We start from the raw sequence: 19,784 nt of genomic DNA, 5'->3' as shown, positions 1-19,784 counted from the left end.
TAATTCAGTAAGATAATGAAGAGCCAGACTCAAATTAGGCTCTGAAATCTCCAAATTCTTTTGCTGTACTCCAAAATCTAGCTTCCATAATCACATTTAAAACTTGTTGAGGAAGCAGAGACCTGATGTACAGGATATGCCAAGCTGTTAGATGAAGAGATTGAAGCTTGACATTGAGCAGATGACCGCCCTTCTGAGATAACAGATGAGGAATCAGAGGTAAAGGCCATGGAGGCTTTTACAAGAAGAAGTGGGTACCAGTGTTGCCGAGGCCAATCTGAGCTATCAAAATCATCCTTGGCCTGTCTTGTCTGACCTTATAATACCTTTGGAAGAAGAGGCAGAAAGGCATAGACATGAAGGTTTTTCCAACTGAAAGACAGAGCATCCACTTTCCATGACACTGCAATTTCTGAAATACATGAAGATCCAGTTTCGGGATCCATGATTTGTCTGCTTAATACATCTGCTAGGGAGTTCTGTGCTCCTGGCAGAAACCTTGCCTGAAGAGTTAGTTGCAGGCTCAACGCTTGCCTGCATAGAGGATAAGAATGTGTTCCCCTTGCTTGTTGATGTACCACATGACAGTTGTGTTGTCTGTTAGAATCAACACCTGCCCTGGAAGAAGTAAGCTATCAATGCAAACTGGACTGCTAACATCTCCTACTTGTCTTGTATCCACTTTCCATTTAGATGAGCTCAGTGTCCGAGGCATCCGAAATCTGACTCCACAGAGAGTCCCTTGTTTTAGTGACAAGAATTCCTTTGAAGGCAAGGTTTGAGATACCATTGCAGCCTCATATGCAGTTTGGCATTGGGAAGCACCAGAATACAAGATGCCATGAACCCTAATGCTTGAAGGACTGTCCTTGCAGTCAGCACGGACTGATGAGATAGTTGATGGAAGTAAAGTGACTGTTTGTCCGGGGTTAAAAGGCCATCTGCTGCTGTATTCAGTCTCACACCCAGAAAGCACATATCTTGAGAGGGTACTAGACTGGACTTTACACAGAATACCCTAGGCATCTTAGCACTGCTATGACATTGTAGAAGGTCTTCCTTGTCTTGAGCCAGAATCCCAAGTAAGGATAGATTTGAATGCCTTGAAGCCTGAAGTAAGCTATCACTGAGCCAGAACCTTTGTGAAAGGGCAATGCAGAGAACTGATATGAAAAATCTCCAGTTCAAAACCGCAGATACTTTCTGCAACTTAGCCTTATAGGCACATGAAGGTAAGCTTCCTTGAGATCCAAAGTTACCATCCAGTGATCCTTGCCCAGCAGAGGTAACAGTTGCTGTAACGCCAACATCTTGAACTTGGGGATGTCCAGATAAGTGTTGAGGATAGATAAATCCAAAATTGGTCTCCACGTGTTCCCTCTTTGGTACTAGGAACAGAATAAAACCCTTTCTGATACAGGGACTGGCTGAATGGCCCCTATCTGCAGTAACTGAGAAACTTGCTTGTGAGCCTCTTTGCTTTGTGGAGGAGGAACATCTGGCATGCCTTTGAAAGGGGCATTGTGTGGAAAAAATCTGTAACCGTGATGAATGATATCCAGCACCCATCTGTCTTGAGTGATTAAATCCCAATTTTCTTTGAAAAGAGACAATCTTCCTCCCAAAGGAGGCAGGTGAACTGTCTGATCTAGGCCTAAACGAACCTTGAGCCCTGCCCCTACCACGCCTAGATCTACCCCTAGACTGGGAACCATAAGCAGGATATGTCCACCCTTAGCAGGCCAATTTCTACTAAACTGGCTGCACCTGCAAAATCTTTAACAGTCTGCATAGACTTAGCTTTGTCCTCCATTTTCTTTAAAACTGCTTCCACAGGCGGTCCAAACAACACATCAGACTGTAAAGGAGCATCCAAAATCCTGGTCTTAACATGCTCAGCTAAATTCTGATCCTTCAACCAGGCATGTCTGCGAAGAACAGAACTAGTAGCAGCCACCCTCGAGGAGGCCTGAACCGCATCAAAACCACACTGCAAAGAATGCTTACCCACTTGTTCAGACACATGAACCAAATCCAGCAATTCTTTACACTCAATACCTTCCGCCAAAGCATCCACCTTAGATTTCAATTGGGAAAGGAGATAATTCTGATATTTCAGCATATGAAACTGACAATTCAATGCCCTCATGGCTAAAGTGGAAGAAGTATATACTTTCTTACCCCACCTATCCAAAGCCCTTGCCTCTTTATCAGAGGGTACAGGATTCTTAACCACAGAAGCTTTAACACCTTTAGGCCCCTGAGAAACAGTTTCTGGGTCCGCCTAGGACTCTTAAACAAATACTTATGAGCTTCGGGCACCCTATAATACCTATCAGGCTTAACAGGAGCAGGAGGCAAGGAATCAGGGTTCAGGGAAGCCTCTGCAAAACATCCTCCACCACATTCAACACAGGAGGAATAGCTAAGGGCCTATGTTGGGGTAAAACAAGAATTCCCTAAGCCTTTTCCTGAATCAGAGTAATCCTGGCCTTCCCATTTAAAGTGCTCCCTCATGGAGTGAAGAGTCTCTGAAAATGAAAAATCCTCAGGAGGAGAAGCTGTAGGAGTGGAATCATCCACATCAGAATCAGAATAAGTAGGAAACTCTTGCAAGTCTTCCACAGAAGACTCTGAAGCCTGTGAACACTGTTCAAAACTATCAAACTCCTGTTCCACCCTAGGCCTCTTATCAGGCGGCATAGAACCTCTAATCAGAGTAATCAAATCTTCTGCCATTTTAAGCATATGTTTCTTAGGCACAGAGCCCGAAATGCTAGGAGAAGCCCCCACAGAAGCTGAACTTGGCCTACCTCTAAAAAAAGCTTTGTCAACAGGAGGCCCTAACTACCTTGGGAAGAGAGGGAAGAACAGTTACCTGAGAAGCCCTCAGCCAGGCGTACCTCCTGAGAGGGCACACCCTGTAACAGTAAAGTATCTGCCTGAGACTCCATAGAGACTCCTGGCAAAACCTCTGGCTCTCCTGAGTTTTCTAAAGAACCGACGTCCGACTGCCGTCCTCACCCCTAGGCTTCACTGTTTTGTCCTTGCGCTTGCATGTTATAATTAAACACTAACCTAGCACAATCAAGCCTCCTCTTAATAGTGCGCTTATTAAATCTAGCACAAGAACCAACAACGCCGTTTCAGGCCCTAAACAAGGTATACACAATGTATGATAATCCCGTATCTGCTTCCCACAAGAAATACAGTTATTCACTTTTTCTGACATCCGTTAAATACTGAGGCAAGAAAAACCAAAATGTTCAACGGGTTACTTAGCCAACTCTGTTTCAGTCTGAAACTCGGTTTCGAAAATCTCAGAACGCCAACCTGCACTCGCAAAATTGCTTCTGCATCGGACCATGCGGCAAAAGACTGAGAAATGGTCATGCGGACGCCAGCCTTATACTCGGGACGCGGACTATACCCAATAGTCAGGACTGCAGCAAGGGAAGACGAAGAACATCAACTCAAGTATTCAGAAGCTGAACATGAACATTAAACAACGCACTTTCTAATCATTCCCTGGAATGTAGAGGTTTCAAGAAATTTTACTTCACTGTACTTGGAAAGGTGAAGAAAAAAACAGAGATGGATTATGAGAAGAAACACAAAGAATTACCACGGCAGCTTAATTTGAATGATAGTGTATGCCCAGGAATTAAGAGACATACTGTATCAACTTCCACTCAGGGGAATGTTTTAAAATTGGACAGGACTCCCCCACCCCTTTAATCCTAATTTTACCACAACAATTTTCTCTTTAACGCAGTGATGAGGTCATCCTTTCCTAAGTGCACTCACTAAAGAAGCCTGACTTCTCCTGTGGCGCTTGTGGTTTATACTATGTTGTCTAGGTTCTGTGACTACATGTGTAGGGAGTTTGAATCCAACATTACATAAATAGGTGCGACTGTGTGTACTGTAATTTACAATTCGCTCTGTGACACCTCCCCCTTTACCCTAGAAGGGGCTTACTGGAAAAAAGCCTGACAGGCAGCACATTCCCTGATGTTATACTCTAGCTCTATAAAGAAAAGGCACGGAGAATGTCTCTTTTTTTGTATCGACTCTGCCTACCATACAGATATATTTGTCTCTCTGATGACAAACAATTTTAACAAAAAATTATGCAAAAAAAAAAGGAGGAAGAGTCTCCAATGGGGTACTTGGCTTTACCTTGCAATGGCAATCTGGATCCTTTCAAATGCCTGACAGGACTTCTTGCTTCCAGACTGGTGGCAAGAAAGTTATTTATGCACCAGCATGGAGATCTCATACCTAAAGGTCTAAGATTGGACATATAATATGAAGGGGAGGAGAGCCTAAGCTTTTGTATACTCGCTGGATGTGTGGTATCGTTGACTGGATATGTTCTGTCAGCATTATGGCAACAGTGACCTAATGGTCAACTTTGCCCACCTTGACCAGCAGAAATCTTCTCTGGGTCTTCAAAATTGAAAGTGAAATTAGGCTTCCTGCATGTTCAAAGTTTCTAGAATGAGAAATCTTGCTGCAGGGAAGTTAGAGTTTTTTTATATACATTCAAATGTGGTTAAGTCTATAATTTTTCACTACTGTTATCTTTTATAACCAAAATTGTCAATGAATACGCTATTCCTTTTTCTACTAAAGGAAGCAATTTTCCTGCTTGGATGTACAGAAGTTTTGTGGGAACTGTCATGTCCCAAAAAATCTTATTGTTTTAGTTCAGAAGGGATGGGGCCTTGAAATGGACTACAGCATATCCCCTTGAAATTCTCTCTATGACCCACTGGTCTGTAGTTACTGGATATCATTACGCTTCATGAAGAGAACATCAACTTCCTACTTGCAATACCTAAAACGTATGGAAGGTCAGGGGACAAATGATGATAGAAATATTTTTCATATGCTGACATGAAGGAGCAGCAGGATGTAGTTGCCATCTTCTCCCAATTACTTCAGTTTTCCTTGAAAATGTCTCTCTCAGGATGCTGCTGTCTGGTTTGCTACTTATAAAATGGCCAGGTTTTAGAGGGATAATTTGTACTTAATTTGTTTGACATTCTGCATAGATTTCTCCTCTTCTCTGACTGCTGCAAAACCTTTGTTTTTACACAGCTATTGGGGTGGTTTGCATATTCTGGTTTTCTCCCTGGTCTTAACTTCTGCACCCCAAGTTAGGCACCGAGAAGAGATGTGCAATGGGCTGTTCACAGAGGGCATCCCCTCACTTCCTCAGGGGTGGTCCCCCAAGCAGTCCAGCCCCTCCCCTCAGAGAGCAGTGGCATTACTGGTCTTTACTATGGAGACTGCATGCCCCCTGTTGAGCCTAAATGTCTGCAAACCTTCTCATACCTTGTGGAAGAGGCAAATGGATGCACTGTTTCACTCTTCCCCCTCCCTGCCTGTCTCCTCCAGTGCTGGGGACTGCTAGTCAAAACCCTGGTCAGCTTGTTTGCAATCAGAGCTCCATCATTCTGCTTCACACTACCAAGCGTCTTTGTAACTTCTCCTGACATAGGTTTTGTTTTAGACTTATAATTGGATGCAGCCTTTGTACCACAAAAATATTCTCCTGTGCCATCCCCCTTGGACATCTGTGGTATAGACTCCTGAGACATTTACACCTCTGGAAACAGCCACCTCTCTTCTACAAAGGGACAGTTAATGCTTCGGGTGTTGGCCCAACTGACACTGTGCCCGTCATAATCTAATGACCCCATCATAATTTAATTGCATGAAAAGAAGTTGCAAAGAGATTGCTAGAAACACTGTCAGTTTTTGGAGGCCAGACCGTTACAAATTCAAGGCTGAACTTGAGCATTTAAGGCCAGACGTCTGGGGGGGGGGGGGTGTATCTTAAATTTTAATGGTTTTGTCAGTCTTTTGTCTTCTTACTTTTTTTTTTCTCTTTTTCAGTACAAACTGTTTATCTTTAGAATCTGTAAAAGAAATAAGGATAGAATCTAGAGCAAGGGAACTCGAGTGGACTTCTACTTGAGCAGTGTAAGGAAGAACAGTGAAAAGCATCTGGTTAGGATGAGGAAATGGCACCAGCTGGACTAACTGGCCCAGGAATATTCAGAGCTGTCCCTTTAAGAGATTTAGTAGGCTCCACAGTTCTTTAGGTTTTTTAGGGGAATTCTTACATTTATCTTGTGTTTAGTTTTTTTTATTAATTAAATTGTGGGGAGGGTTATAACTACAATAAGAACATATACCAGCAATCTACTTGGAAACACTGAAAACTGTTTACCAAAATTGCTGAGAAATTACACCTGATGTTGCATGATGACAGTGCACAGTTGAGCAGAGTGACTGTTTAGTTCACACACAAAGAAGAACCGAAGAATCATGCAACCTGTTATGTACTGCAACAAAGCTGTCCTCTGGACATGGTTTAAGACTGCAATCCTGAATGTTAGGGGCCCAGCAGAATGTTGAAGAAAGTGGACCCTACAGCAGTCTATTCCACTTTATATAAATGAATCTTCACAATGATTAAGATGTACAACTATTTGCACTCAACAAAATCTGCAACGTTCCATTTATTTTTACTTACATTCTTTGACTGTCCCCAAGCTGCTGAGCACATAGATGACAAAACAGCAGAGGTTTCTTTACTTATTTCTTGGAATGATGGGGTGTCACTTACCACTGCTGGTTAAGATAAATGGCTGAGTTGGATGCACAGCAATACAACGAATATAGTCGGAATGTGCTTCAAAAATATGAACTCTTTCCAACGTGTTGTAGTTAAAAACTCGGATTTGCATGTCATCCTAAAAAACAGATGAAATTAACATTTTCTTTACTGAACACTTTTTTAGCTACGACTTTTAACTTATAACAGCATTAGTATGCATGCAATCTACACAAAATCCATAACTTGTTGCAAAGATTATCGGTTTAAACTTTAAAAAGGACCATATACTTTTTTCTACATCTTTTTACCTCTATGACCGTCAACCATCAGTCCATCTAAAACTCAGCGTGTACTTGCATGGGGTATTTAAGATACCAACATAACTCAAGTTCCGCAAAAGCTATGCTGGTTGGCTGCTTGGTAGCAAATTATGTTTAAATTTCTAGCCATAGTGTATGTGGCCCTTCAAGAAATGGGTCTCTCTGACCTGCGAGACCTGCTGGACTGGTACTGGCCAGCTTGTTCAGTGCCTGTGGCCATCCAGGAGTCACATGCCCTTCCAGAGGCTTGGCTCTATCCTCTAGCATTCATGCTTTTATCGTTGAAGGTCTACACCTTGGGAATATGCTGCCTAAGTGGCTGAGATGGTCCCCAGGATCCATGACTTTTTAAACTCTCTGAAAACATTTCCTTTTTGAATGTGCTTATACTTAGACTGCACTGCTTTTCTTTAGCTGTGCCACTTTTGCCTTGCTATATCTTGTATATTTATCTATATTTTAACTTTCTTTTACTTTAAGTGTACACTGGCTATTTTTCTATTGCATATATTTACCTTTTTACCTTACTGCAATCGTGGTACTTAATCAGCAAACTGAACAACGGCAATGGCTGAAGTTTTTATCTTCGGCTTATGGGTAAGACTGTGCATGCTACAATCTGAATGATGCAGACCAGTTTGACTATTTAAAAGTTAAAAATGTCTTGTTCAAATGTTAAAATCTTATTCCCAAAACTTATAGGCAATCATTTAGAGAACAGGCGGAGGAAACCAAAACACAATATTACTGATGCCATTGCAGAAATAAACACACACGTCAATAGTTGAGCGAGTGTCAAGATGCTACTTTTGAAATGTTGGAAGACCTTATGGTAAAGGAGCAAACCCTCAGCAATCAAAGAACATCTATACCAGACATGGTTAATACATCAGAAGTATAACAGCCAAGGAACTCAGCAAAAATTACTACCTCTATCTAGGTCAGCAATGCACTGTACAATAATGGTACCCAGCATTACATGTGGACACAGAGGAACCCATGACAGGGAAGGCTAAACACTTACACAGCAAGGTCACAGGCAAAGAAGAAAACTGTCTCAAATACATGTCAAAGTCTTGGTGTAAAATGTTTCCAGTATAACCAAAAGGGACCGTGTATATTCCAAATATTCATACTGACAGGACGGGGACAAAAAACAAGCAACACAAAGAGAACAGGTAGCACCCCAACAGTGTTGAGAAATCTTAAAATTGAAGCTGCTCCAGAATACTAGAAGGGCCTGTAGTCCATCCAGGTACAGGGTTTTTGAAAAAAAAAGAAAAAAACTACAAGGGATCATCAGACAGAACTACTGTTGAGTGAATAGCTGTTTGACAGGTACATTTCTTGAGTGAGGAAGTTCACTGCAGGCAAGGCCGTGGGAGGTATACACTGTTTAAGGTGTTGCTAGCCTAAGTTAATTTTAACTGGGAAGGCAGACAACCAAACAAGTGGCACCGTCCAAGTATGTCTTACAAGAAGTGCTAGTAAGTAATGATTTTGAAGACGGCACCTTGGGTAAACACAATCAGACATAACGACAATCACATGGGGAAGATACCAGGGGAAGAACCAGCCAGTGCCCGGACCAACACAGTACAGTGTTGTGGTTACTTCAGGGGGGGGGGGGGCAGCAGAAGTCACTACTTGCATCTAAGACACAGCTGTCAGGAAAATACTAGATTTACATTAGAAAGAGAACTGGGAACACAGAGAGCACACACACTGAAGACAGGCACAGCTCTTGGATCTCATTTTAAACATGAAGAAGGTAGCCAATGAGGCTTGTGTCTTAAAGAAATAAAAAGGATCTATATACTGGGGTGGGTTACTTTACAGAAAATGGACTCCTGAAGGAGGACTACAGGCAAAAGTAATGCAGTAGCTGGCAGCCCCAAGGGACTACCAACAAGCATTTCTAATCATAATGCAAAATATTCCATTCTCTTGACATAACACAAAAAGGGGCTTATACAATTTTTTTATTGGCCAGATACAGCAAAGATGTGAATGTGTAGTGCAAAACACAGTTGTGGAAGTTGCACTTATCCATAACAGTAGTTGATCAGTTTAGAAGTGACAGATCCCTTAGGGTTATAAAACCGAATGGGGGGGTTATGATTCCATGGAATATTCAAAGAAAAATTTGGATTTGTTGCATGATACTAGAACATACAGTCCTGTTTCAATTAAGGAGATCAATATTAGTTACAGAAAGATCAATTTGTATTTAGAAGAATACTTATTAGATCAGAGAATTACCGTTTATGTGTACAAGTTTTTAGAAGTTAAAAATCCCATGGTAGCTACAATGTTTGGTATTCCAAAAGTCCACAAAACCCCCCACAACCCTACTTTTAGACCAATTGTGGCTGGACGGGGTTGTTAAATCATATCCCTTCAGGACTGTTATTGATAGGTGGTTAAAATTTATATATGATGAGGTCAATCATTGATTAATGGAATTTTTGGGCAGAGTGAAGCCTGAACTTTGGGATAGTGAGATAATTTTTTCAGAGATGAGGGTTTGGAACACTTTCACTACAGCTTGTGTAGGCACACTAAGTTCCCCAATGACAAGATTAAGCTACTGGTGGATTTTATGGCCTTGTCTTGGACCACAACTTAATTTACTTTGAAGGAGAATATTTTAAGCAGAACAAAGTTGTCGCTATGGGGGCACCTTGTGCCCTGATTTATGCCAACATGGTTCTGTTGGATTGGGAGTACAACAAGGGTTTTATATGTCAACATTCTCCATTTTTGAAGTTGTAGGTTAGGTTTTTGGATGACATCTTTGTGTTACGGATGGGGCCTGCATGTGAGATTAAAATCTTGATTATCTCAACAATTTGCCAAGATTTCTTAAATTTACCTATACTTGTAATAAGGTGGGAATCAATTATTTAGATACATTTATTCAAAAATCAGGGAATGGTTTTAAATCTTTGATATACAGGAAGCCCACTTTTAGCAACTCATTCTTGGATTATTCGAGTAACCATCCAATGAGTCAAAAAAAAAAAAAAAGTATTGTTAAAGGGTCAGTACATTAGAGTTGCTCATATGAACTCACATTTTGAGGACCTCGAAACACAACTCAGACTGGTTGCAAATATGTTTCTGAGTAGGGGATACCCTGCCAATTTAGTTGAGGAGATGAGATTGTATATGGTTTCTGAAGTAAGAAATACAAACCACTTTAAGGTGTAGGTCTTAACAAAAGTCAAAATACAAGGGCCACAGGTAATTTTGAGAGGGCCTTTGTGACTGAATACAGCCTGTGTGCTAATGAGGTGAAGAAAATTGTTACAGCTAGTTGGAATACATTAAAAAGTAATCCGATCTCACACACAAAATGCTGGGGTCACATCCTACATTTGTTTTTAAAATTGGTCCCAACATGAAAACCATTTGTGAAAGGGATGTTTTTTTTTTGTTTTTTTTTATAAATAAAAATAACACACAGCTTCTAAGAAAGGAACATCCAAATGTGGTATTTGCCCTCAAAGTGCCTTTACTTTGGAATGTGAAGGGTTAAATTCTAGAAAATGACCTTTGTTCAAAAATTATTTTGAAAAAGGGGAATTGTTTAACAAAAGGGGTAGTTCATCTTTCAAAATGTTCACAGTGTCCGGTGTATTAGGTGGGTAAGACAGAGAGATGTCTCCAAAAGAGGATATATGAACATAGGTACCAGATGAGTAAACACAAGAATAATGCTCTGTTTAAACATTCACGGAAATTCCCCCAGTTTAAAAACTTTGGTTTTGGTATTTTAGAACTAGCTAAACTGAATCCTGGGGGGGGGGATCTAAATTCAAACAGGAAGAAGACAAATTGAGATGGCAGCTTAGTTTACACACTTCCATTCAGCCTGGGTTAAATTAATTTATTTCTATACAACCAGTTTTGGTCAACAGATCCAATTATAAATAGTCAATATCACTGTTTTTTATGTTTGTCATGGGTGTTTTATTGCTTTGATTATTTATTATTCATAGAAATTAATAGTTCTTACTGTTTGTTAGATTATGTTTGTATCAGAATGTTGTGGAACTTTTACTTTAAGATTCAATTATTGTTGTGCTGATTAAGGGTATTTAAAGGTGACATTTTTATCTTGTTGTAGATTCTGAAGTCGTCCTTGCATTTTCAGGACGAAAGCGCTTAATTTTTACAATAAAACTTTTTTTTTTTTTTTTTTTTTTTTTTTTTTTTGAGTACGAAAAGTCCAGTTCCTTGACTGCAGCGATACAGTTTTGGTTGTTTTTAGGCATAAAAATAGATGTTTGGACTCCTCCCTGCTGTAACAGCCTTTAGGCTAAATGGGTTGCGCCTTGCCCAAGACACAAACTGTCCGGCTTCCAAAAGCTCTGGCTCCTTCCCACACTTCCACTCCGACTGCTGAGTAGTCAGACCTAAGCAGAGAAAATCAGCAGTCAGCGAGGAAAATCTTAAGGAATTCCTTTCCTAAAAGCAGCATTACTCATCCTGAACTATAATAGAAATAGCAACCAAGAATATTTCACAATAGCTATATGCAGTGAGAAATTCAAACATCTACTGTTACACAAGCATAGTATTTTCATCACTCCCAATGCTGTGACTTTAGGCTATGTGGGTTGACTATTAAAGCCTATCCAGCCTGGGAAAAGCTAGGATACAGATCCAGGAGCCCCTGGAGATTGTAGAAAAAAAAATCCAGTTTGTAACGTCTTGTAAAGGTATGTACAGAGGACCATGTAGCTGTCTCTAGAATACTAGAGCCACTAAACACCAGGGATTACTCCAACCACAAGTGCTAGGACAGCACATGCATCAGTATGGGGATTTGGTGGGGGGGACAACACTAACCACCACGGAAACTACAAATGTGTTGTAAAGACATATTTACATCCAGGACGTATGGAATGTTATGGCTTGGCAGGTATGAGATTATAACTTTGTATCCTATCATTAAACACTTCCTACAACATATTTTGACTCGTAAGGCCTCTGGCCATGACTGACAAGTTTTTAATCTAAGGGATGCCTTTAACCTATATTACCCTTTACATTTAAAATATTGTCCTTTCAGCTATGCAACTCAGACTATTTTACAACTGCAACAAACAATTTCATTAAGATGCAGTAACTTAAACTTATTAATTTTAAGTCTGCTGTCTTCTTTGACATAATGAAGGGGACATAAGTGGGCTACTGCTCTTCCAATGATACTGTATCATAAGGCCTACTGTTACCACAGCAGCAGATAAAACAGGTTTAAACCAACAGCCCTGTTGTGATGCTGCATGGACTGTGAAACTCCATCCAGTAAACTTTCCAACAATTTCTCCAACAGGCACACTGGCTCACTACAGCTGGGGGATATATCACTCAAATGGTTCTGTGCAACACTGTAATTTAAGCAAAATTATATTTTAGTTGGTTACAACAATGATGCAAGAGATCAAAAGCCTTCTCAGGTGTTGCTTTCAAATCTAAGTCCCCATAAACTTATACAATATTTATACTTAATGTTATTTTTAATACAGCTCTGAATTTAAAAGACACAGGAAATACAGACTACAACACAAGTCAGCAAGCAGCAACATACCAAAGTAATGCATAAAAGAGAAACTTAAAAGACATTCATGATGTGTGACAAAAAATGTGCCAAATGAGCCATATAAATAAGCTCTGTATCATAAATCTGGAAGTCTATTTTTTTATTGATTTTAAATTTTACATCAGAAGTTTTTTTTTAAATAAATCATGAGCTTGATGAAGCACACAAAGCGTTTACTGACATCTTTAATTAGCTACTAAAAACAAAAATTCTGAACTTCTAACTTCACATCCAAGTTCAACTCAAACATTACAAAAAAAAATACCTCCGTGCAAACTACTACAAAATGATCTGTGAAGCAATTACTTACAGCTCCTGTGATGACCCAGTTTTTTCTGGCCACAAACTTGGAAGCTCTAACAGGCAAATCACACACTTCAAAGGTCTTCACCAATGTCTGGAAAGAAAAGAAACTATCAAAATAAAATGTTTTTATAAAGAAACAAATATTGACAATAACGGACCATTTCAGATTCTGTTAGCTTAACAATGCAATCAATTTTATAAGAAAGCCAGTCAAATTTACAACATCCATACATTCAATTGGAGAATAAAGCTTTCTGCAAATTGTATACCAGAACCAGTGAAATTAGGTGACATTTAACAGCAACTCAAAAGGCACAACTTTCAATAAGCTACTACCAGAAGTGTTACCAATGATTGCTTTCTGTACCTGCTTTCAAGGAAAATACAGTTGTGTAAGTAAACTTATCATTAACAGTAGATAATCAAATGCTCACTGCTGCAGTCACCTAAGCTATACAACAGCTGGCGCTTCGGAGGCACCTTCCATACACCAAAACCGTCAGTCAGCTCGAGTGGAGCTGAATAAAACAAAACAAAACATGTTTGAATGCAAAGACCTCCAGAGCTTTTATGACATAACATTTCATAACAGAGAAAGGGAGGCTGACTCTCGAAAGGACAATGCCAGGAACAAAAGAAAGTATTAACCCCCCTGGCATAAACAAGGCACCAAATATCAAGGGGGATGGAGAGGGAACAGCTACAGTTACATTGATCATTCAAACATTTACTGTTATGGCAAGTTTACTTACACAACTGTACTATGTTCATCATATTGATCACTGCTACAGCAGCCTTACCTATATGCGTAGACTACCATACTACATTTGGGAGGTGTTAGGGGGGGAATGGTCCAGGAGTCCCTGGAGAATGGTTCTAGCAAAGCCAGATCTACACCTTGAAAATGAATCAAACTTATAACACCTTGTAAATGTATGCATAAGAGGACCAAGTTGCTGCTTCTAAAACACTTCTAAAATCTAACCCTTTCCAAAAATCCATAAATTAAGCCAAAGTCATAGTAAAGTGGAATGGACCTTGATCCTGACTGGAGTATTTCTGTTGTGGTGAGCATAACAAAAGGTAAGAGCCATTCTTAACCTTTACAAGAAAAAAACTGATCCGAAAATCTAGAAGACTTAGTTCTGTCAAGATAGTACCTCAATTTTCTGTGGACGTCCAGCGTATGCAGTTATCCTCTCTCCCTCACTTTTGGGTTCAAGAAAGAAAAAAGGGACAGAGTTTACTTTAAGCCAATTTATCCAACCTCACTTTAGGCATAACAAAAGAGTATTTTTCAAAGAAACCCAGAAGTTGACTCCCCATAAGAGCTTGAAACTTAGATATCCCCTTTTGCAGAGGTCAGACCAATCAGGAAACTAGTTTTCCGTGTTAAGAACCTCAAGTCAGCCAAAACAGCTGGTTAAAATGGAATAAGTGTTAACTTCTCTAATGCAAAATCAAGATCCTGGCCAGCTAAGAACTTGGTTATATTCAACTGGACGTATAAGAGAATTTAAGTACCTTTATCTGCACTTTTTTTTAAAAAAAATACAGTATTATACAGTATTTAATTTGATTTAAACTGTGTATGAAGGAGTGTTGAAGGAATTTTTAACTGAAGTTATTCTGCTCTTCAGTAACTTGAAGTGAAGCTAGTGTTGGCTGAATTTTGTTATTTGCTAGTAATTACAGGTGTGGGGGTAGCCACATTCTTTGATTTCCTGTCCTTGCATATTTAAACTGGTGCATGTGAAATAATTCCTGCTTTACAACTTCAGCTTGGCCAGCTAAGAACTTGGTTATATTCAACTGGACGTATAAGAGAATTTAAGTACCTTTATCTGCACTTTTTTTTAAAAAATACAGTATTATACAGTATTTAATTTGATTTAAACTGTGTATGAAGGAGTGTTGAAGGAATTTTTAACTGAAGTTATTCTGCTCTTCAGTAACTTGAAGTGAAGCTAGTGTTGGCTGAATTTTGTTATTTGCTAGTAATTACAGGTGTGGGGGTAGCCACATTCTTTGATTTCCTGTCCTTGCATATTTAAACTGGTGCATGTGAAATAATTCCTGCTTTACAACTTCAGCTTGGCCAGCTAAGAACTTGGTTATATTCAACTGGACGTATAAGAGAATTTAAGTACCTTTATCTGCACTTTTTAAAAAAAAATACAGTATTATACAGTATTTAATTTGATTTAAACTGTGTATGAAGGAGTGTTGAAGGAATTTTTAACTGAAGTTATTCTGCTCTTCAGTAACTTGAAGTGAAGCTAGTGTTGGCTGAATTTTGTTATTTGCTAGTAATTACAGGTGTGGGGGTAGCCACATTCTTTGATTTCCTGTCCTTGCATATTTAAACTGGTGCATGTGAAATAATTCCTGCTTTACAACTTCAGCTTGGCCAGCTAAGAACTTGGTTATATTCAACTGGACGTATAAGAGAATTTAAGTACCTTTATCTGCACTTTTTAAAAAAATACAGTATTATACAGTATTTAATTTGATTTAAACTGTGTATGAAGGAGTGTTGAAGGAATTTTTAACTGAAGTTATTCTGCTCTTCAGTAACTTGAAGTGAAGCTAGTGTTGGCTGAATTTTGTTATTTGCTAGTAATTACAGGTGTGGGGGTAGCCACATTCTTTGATTTCCTGTCCTTGCATATTTAAACTGGTGCATGTGAAATAATTCCTGCTTTACAACTTCAGCTTGGCCAGCTAAGAACTTGGTTATATTCAACTGGACGTATAAGAGAATTTAAGTACCTTTATCTGCACTTTTTAAAAAAAAATACAGTATTATACAGTATTTAATTTGATTTAAACTGTGTATGAAGGAGTGTTGAAGGAATTTTTAACTGAAGTTATTCTGCTCTTCAGTAACTTGAAGTGAAGCTAGTGTTGGCTGAATTTTGTTATTTGCTAGTAATTACAGGTGTGGGGGTAGCCACATTCTTTGATTTCCTGTCCTTGCATATTTAAACTGGTGCATGTGAAATAATTCCTGCTTTACAACTTCAGCTTGGCCAGCTAAGAACTTGGTTATATTCAACTGGACGTATAAGAGAATTTAAGTACCTTTATCTGCACTTTTTTTTTTAAAAAAATACAGTATTATACAGTATTTAATTTGATTTAAACTGTGTATGAAGGAGTGTTGAAGGAATTTTTAACTGAAGTTATTCTGCTCTTCAGTAACTTGAAGTGAAGCTAGTGTTGGCTGAATTTTGTTATTTGCTAGTAATTACAGGTGTGGGGGTAGCCACATTCTTTGATTTCCTGTCCTTGCATATTTAAACTGGTGCATGTGAAATAATTCCTGCTTTACAACTTCAGCTTGGCCAGCTAAGAACTTGGTTATATTCAACTGGACGTATAAGAGAATTTAAGTACCTTTATCTGCACTTTTTAAAAAAAAATACAGTATTATACAGTATTTAATTTGATTTAAACTGTGTATGAAGGAGTGTTGAAGGAATTTTTAACTGAAGTTATTCTGCTCTTCAGTAACTTGAAGTGAAGCTAGTGTTGGCTGAATTTTGTTATTTGCTAGTAATTACAGGTGTGGGGGTAGCCACATTCTTTGATTTCCTGTCCTTGCATATTTAAACTGGTGCATGTGAAATAATTCCTGCTTTACAACTTCAGCTTGGCCAGCTAAGAACTTGGTTATATTCAACTGGACGTATAAGAGAATTTAAGTACCTTTATCTGCACTTTTTAAAAAAATACAGTATTATACAGTATTTAATTTGATTTAAACTGTGTATGAAGGAGTGTTGAAGGAATTTTTAACTGAAGTTATTCTGCTCTTCAGTAACTTGAAGTGAAGCTAGTGTTGGCTGAATTTTGTTATTTGCTAGTAATTACAGGTGTGGGGGTAGCCACATTCTTTGATTTCCTGTCCTTGCATATTTAAACTGGTGCATGTGAAATAATTCCTGCTTTACAACTTCAGCTTGGCCAGCTAAGAACTTGGTTATATTCAACTGGACGTATAAGAGAATTTAAGTACCTTTATCTGCACTTTTTTTAAAAAAAATACAGTATTATACAGTATTTAATTTGATTTAAACTGTGTATGAAGGAGTGTTGAAGGAATTTTTAACTGAAGTTATTCTGCTCTTCAGTAACTTGAAGTGAAGCTAGTGTTGGCTGAATTTTGTTATTTGCTAGTAATTACAGGTGTGGGGGTAGCCACATTCTTTGATTTCCTGTCCTTGCATATTTAAACTGGTGCATGTGAAATAATTCCTGCTTTACAACTTCAGCTTGGCCAGCTAAGAACTTGGTTATATTCAACTGGACGTATAAGAGAATTTAAGTACCTTTATCTGCACTTTTTTAAAAAATACAGTATTATACAGTATTTAATTTGATTTAAACTGTGTATGAAGGAGTGTTGAAGGAATTTTTAACTGAAGTTATTCTGCTCTTCAGTAACTTGAAGTGAAGCTAGTGTTGGCTGAATTTTGTTATTTGCTAGTAATTACAGGTGTGGGGGTAGCCACATTCTTTGATTTCCTGTCCTTGCATATTTAAACTGGTGCATGTGAAATAATTCCTGCTTTACAACTTCAGCTTGGCCAGCTAAGAACTTGGTTATATTCAACTGGACGTATAAGAGAATTTAAGTACCTTTATCTGCACTTTTTAAAAAAAAATACAGTATTATACAGTATTTAATTTGATTTAAACTGTGTATGAAGGAGTGTTGAAGGAATTTTTAACTGAAGTTATTCTGCTCTTCAGTAACTTGAAGTGAAGCTAGTGTTGGCTGAATTTTGTTATTTGCTAGTAATTACAGGTGTGGGGGTAGCCACATTCTTTGATTTCCTGTCCTTGCATATTTAAACTGGTGCATGTGAAATAATTCCTGCTTTACAACTTCAGCTTGGCCAGCTAAGAACTTGGTTATATTCAACTGGACGTATAAGAGAATTTAAGTACCTTTATCTGCACTTTTTAAAAAAAAATACAGTATTATACAGTATTTAATTTGATTTAAACTGTGTATGAAGGAGTGTTGAAGGAATTTTTAACTGAAGTTATTCTGCTCTTCAGTAACTTGAAGTGAAGCTAGTGTTGGCTGAATTTTGTTATTTGCTAGTAATTACAGGTGTGGGGGTAGCCACATTCTTTGATTTCCTGTCCTTGCATATTTAAACTGGTGCATGTGAAATAATTCCTGCTTTACAACTTCAGCTTGGCCAGCTAAGAACTTGGTTATATTCAACTGGACGTATAAGAGAATTTAAGTACCTTTATCTGCACTTTTTTTAAAAAATACAGTATTATACAGTATTTAATTTGATTTAAACTGTGTATGAAGGAGTGTTGAAGGAATTTTTAACTGAAGTTATTCTGCTCTTCAGTAACTTGAAGTGAAGCTAGTGTTGGCTGAATTTTGTTATTTGCTAGTAATTACAGGTGTGGGGGTAGCCACATTCTTTGATTTCCTGTCCTTGCATATTTAAACTGGTGCATGTGAAATAATTCCTGCTTTACAACTTCAGCTTGGCCAGCTAAGAACTTGGTTATATTCAACTGGACGTATAAGAGAATTTAAGTACCTTTATCTGCACTTTTTTAAAAAATACAGTATTATACAGTATTTAATTTGATTTAAACTGTGTATGAAGGAGTGTTGAAGGAATTTTTAACTGAAGTTATTCTGCTCTTCAGTAACTTGAAGTGAAGCTAGTGTTGGCTGAATTTTGTTATTTGCTAGTAATTACAGGTGTGGGGGTAGCCACATTCTTTGATTTCCTGTCCTTGCATATTTAAACTGGTGCATGTGAAATAATTCCTGCTTTACAACTTCAGCTTGGCCAGCTAAGAACTTGGTTATATTCAACTGGACGTATAAGAGAATTTAAGTACCTTTATCTGCACTTTTTTTAAAAAATACAGTATTATACAGTATTTAATTTGATTTAAACTGTGTATGAAGGAGTGTTGAAGGAATTTTTAACTGAAGTTATTCTGCTCTTCAGTAACTTGAAGTGAAGCTAGTGTTGGCTGAATTTTGTTATTTGCTAGTAATTACAGGTGTGGGGGTAGCCACATTCTTTGATTTCCTGTCCTTGCATATTTAAACTGGTGCATGTGAAATAATTCCTGCTTTACAACTTCAGCTTGGCCAGCTAAGAACTTGGTTATATTCAACTGGACGTATAAGAGAATTTAAGTACCTTTATCTGCACTTTTTTAAAAAATACAGTATTATACAGTATTTAATTTGATTTAAACTGTGTATGAAGGAGTGTTGAAGGAATTTTTAACTGAAGTTATTCTGCTCTTCAGTAACTTGAAGTGAAGCTAGTGTTGGCTGAATTTTGTTATTTGCTAGTAATTACAGGTGTGGGGGTAGCCACATTCTTTGATTTCCTGTCCTTGCATATTTAAACTGGTGCATGTGAAATAATTCCTGCTTTACAACTTCAGCTTGGCCAGCTAAGAACTTGGTTATATTCAACTGGACGTATAAGAGAATTTAAGTACCTTTATCTGCACTTTTTAAAAAAAAATACAGTATTATACAGTATTTAATTTGATTTAAACTGTGTATGAAGGAGTGTTGAAGGAATTTTTAACTGAAGTTATTCTGCTCTTCAGTAACTTGAAGTGAAGCTAGTGTTGGCTGAATTTTGTTATTTGCTAGTAATTACAGGTGTGGGGGTAGCCACATTCTTTGATTTCCTGTCCTTGCATATTTAAACTGGTGCATGTGAAATAATTCCTGCTTTACAACTTCAGCTTGGCCAGCTAAGAACTTGGTTATATTCAACTGGACGTATAAGAGAATTTAAGTACCTTTATCTGCACTTTTTAAAAAAAAATACAGTATTATACAGTATTTAATTTGATTTAAACTGTGTATGAAGGAGTGTTGAAGGAATTTTTA

General features: G+C 38.1%; 1 protein-coding gene across 4 annotated transcripts in view; it reads right to left on the bottom strand.

The window, feature by feature from the left end:
* Nucleotides 1-19,784, bottom strand: part of COPB2 (COPI coat complex subunit beta 2) — a 1,357,654-nt gene that overhangs the window by 1,271,645 nt on the left and 66,225 nt on the right. For all 4 annotated transcript variants that reach the window (XM_044070023.1, XM_044070026.1, XM_044070024.1 and 1 more), the window contains exons 3-4: nt 12,876-12,962; nt 6,644-6,770 (exon numbers count right to left, since the gene is read on the bottom strand). In XM_044070023.1, the coding sequence (XP_043925958.1) occupies nt 6,644-6,770; nt 12,876-12,962 (214 nt within the window). The remainder of the gene's footprint in view (nt 1-6,643; nt 6,771-12,875; nt 12,963-19,784) is intronic.

The sequence above is a fragment of the Protopterus annectens genome, chromosome 4.part1, assembly GCF_019279795.1.
Source record: "Protopterus annectens isolate FY-2018-M chromosome 4.part1, PAN1.0, whole genome shotgun sequence".
Lineage (NCBI taxonomy): Eukaryota > Metazoa > Chordata > Ceratodontiformes > Protopteridae > Protopterus > Protopterus annectens.
Note: the sequence above shows the minus strand (reverse complement) of the source record. Positions and strands in the feature narration are given on the sequence as shown.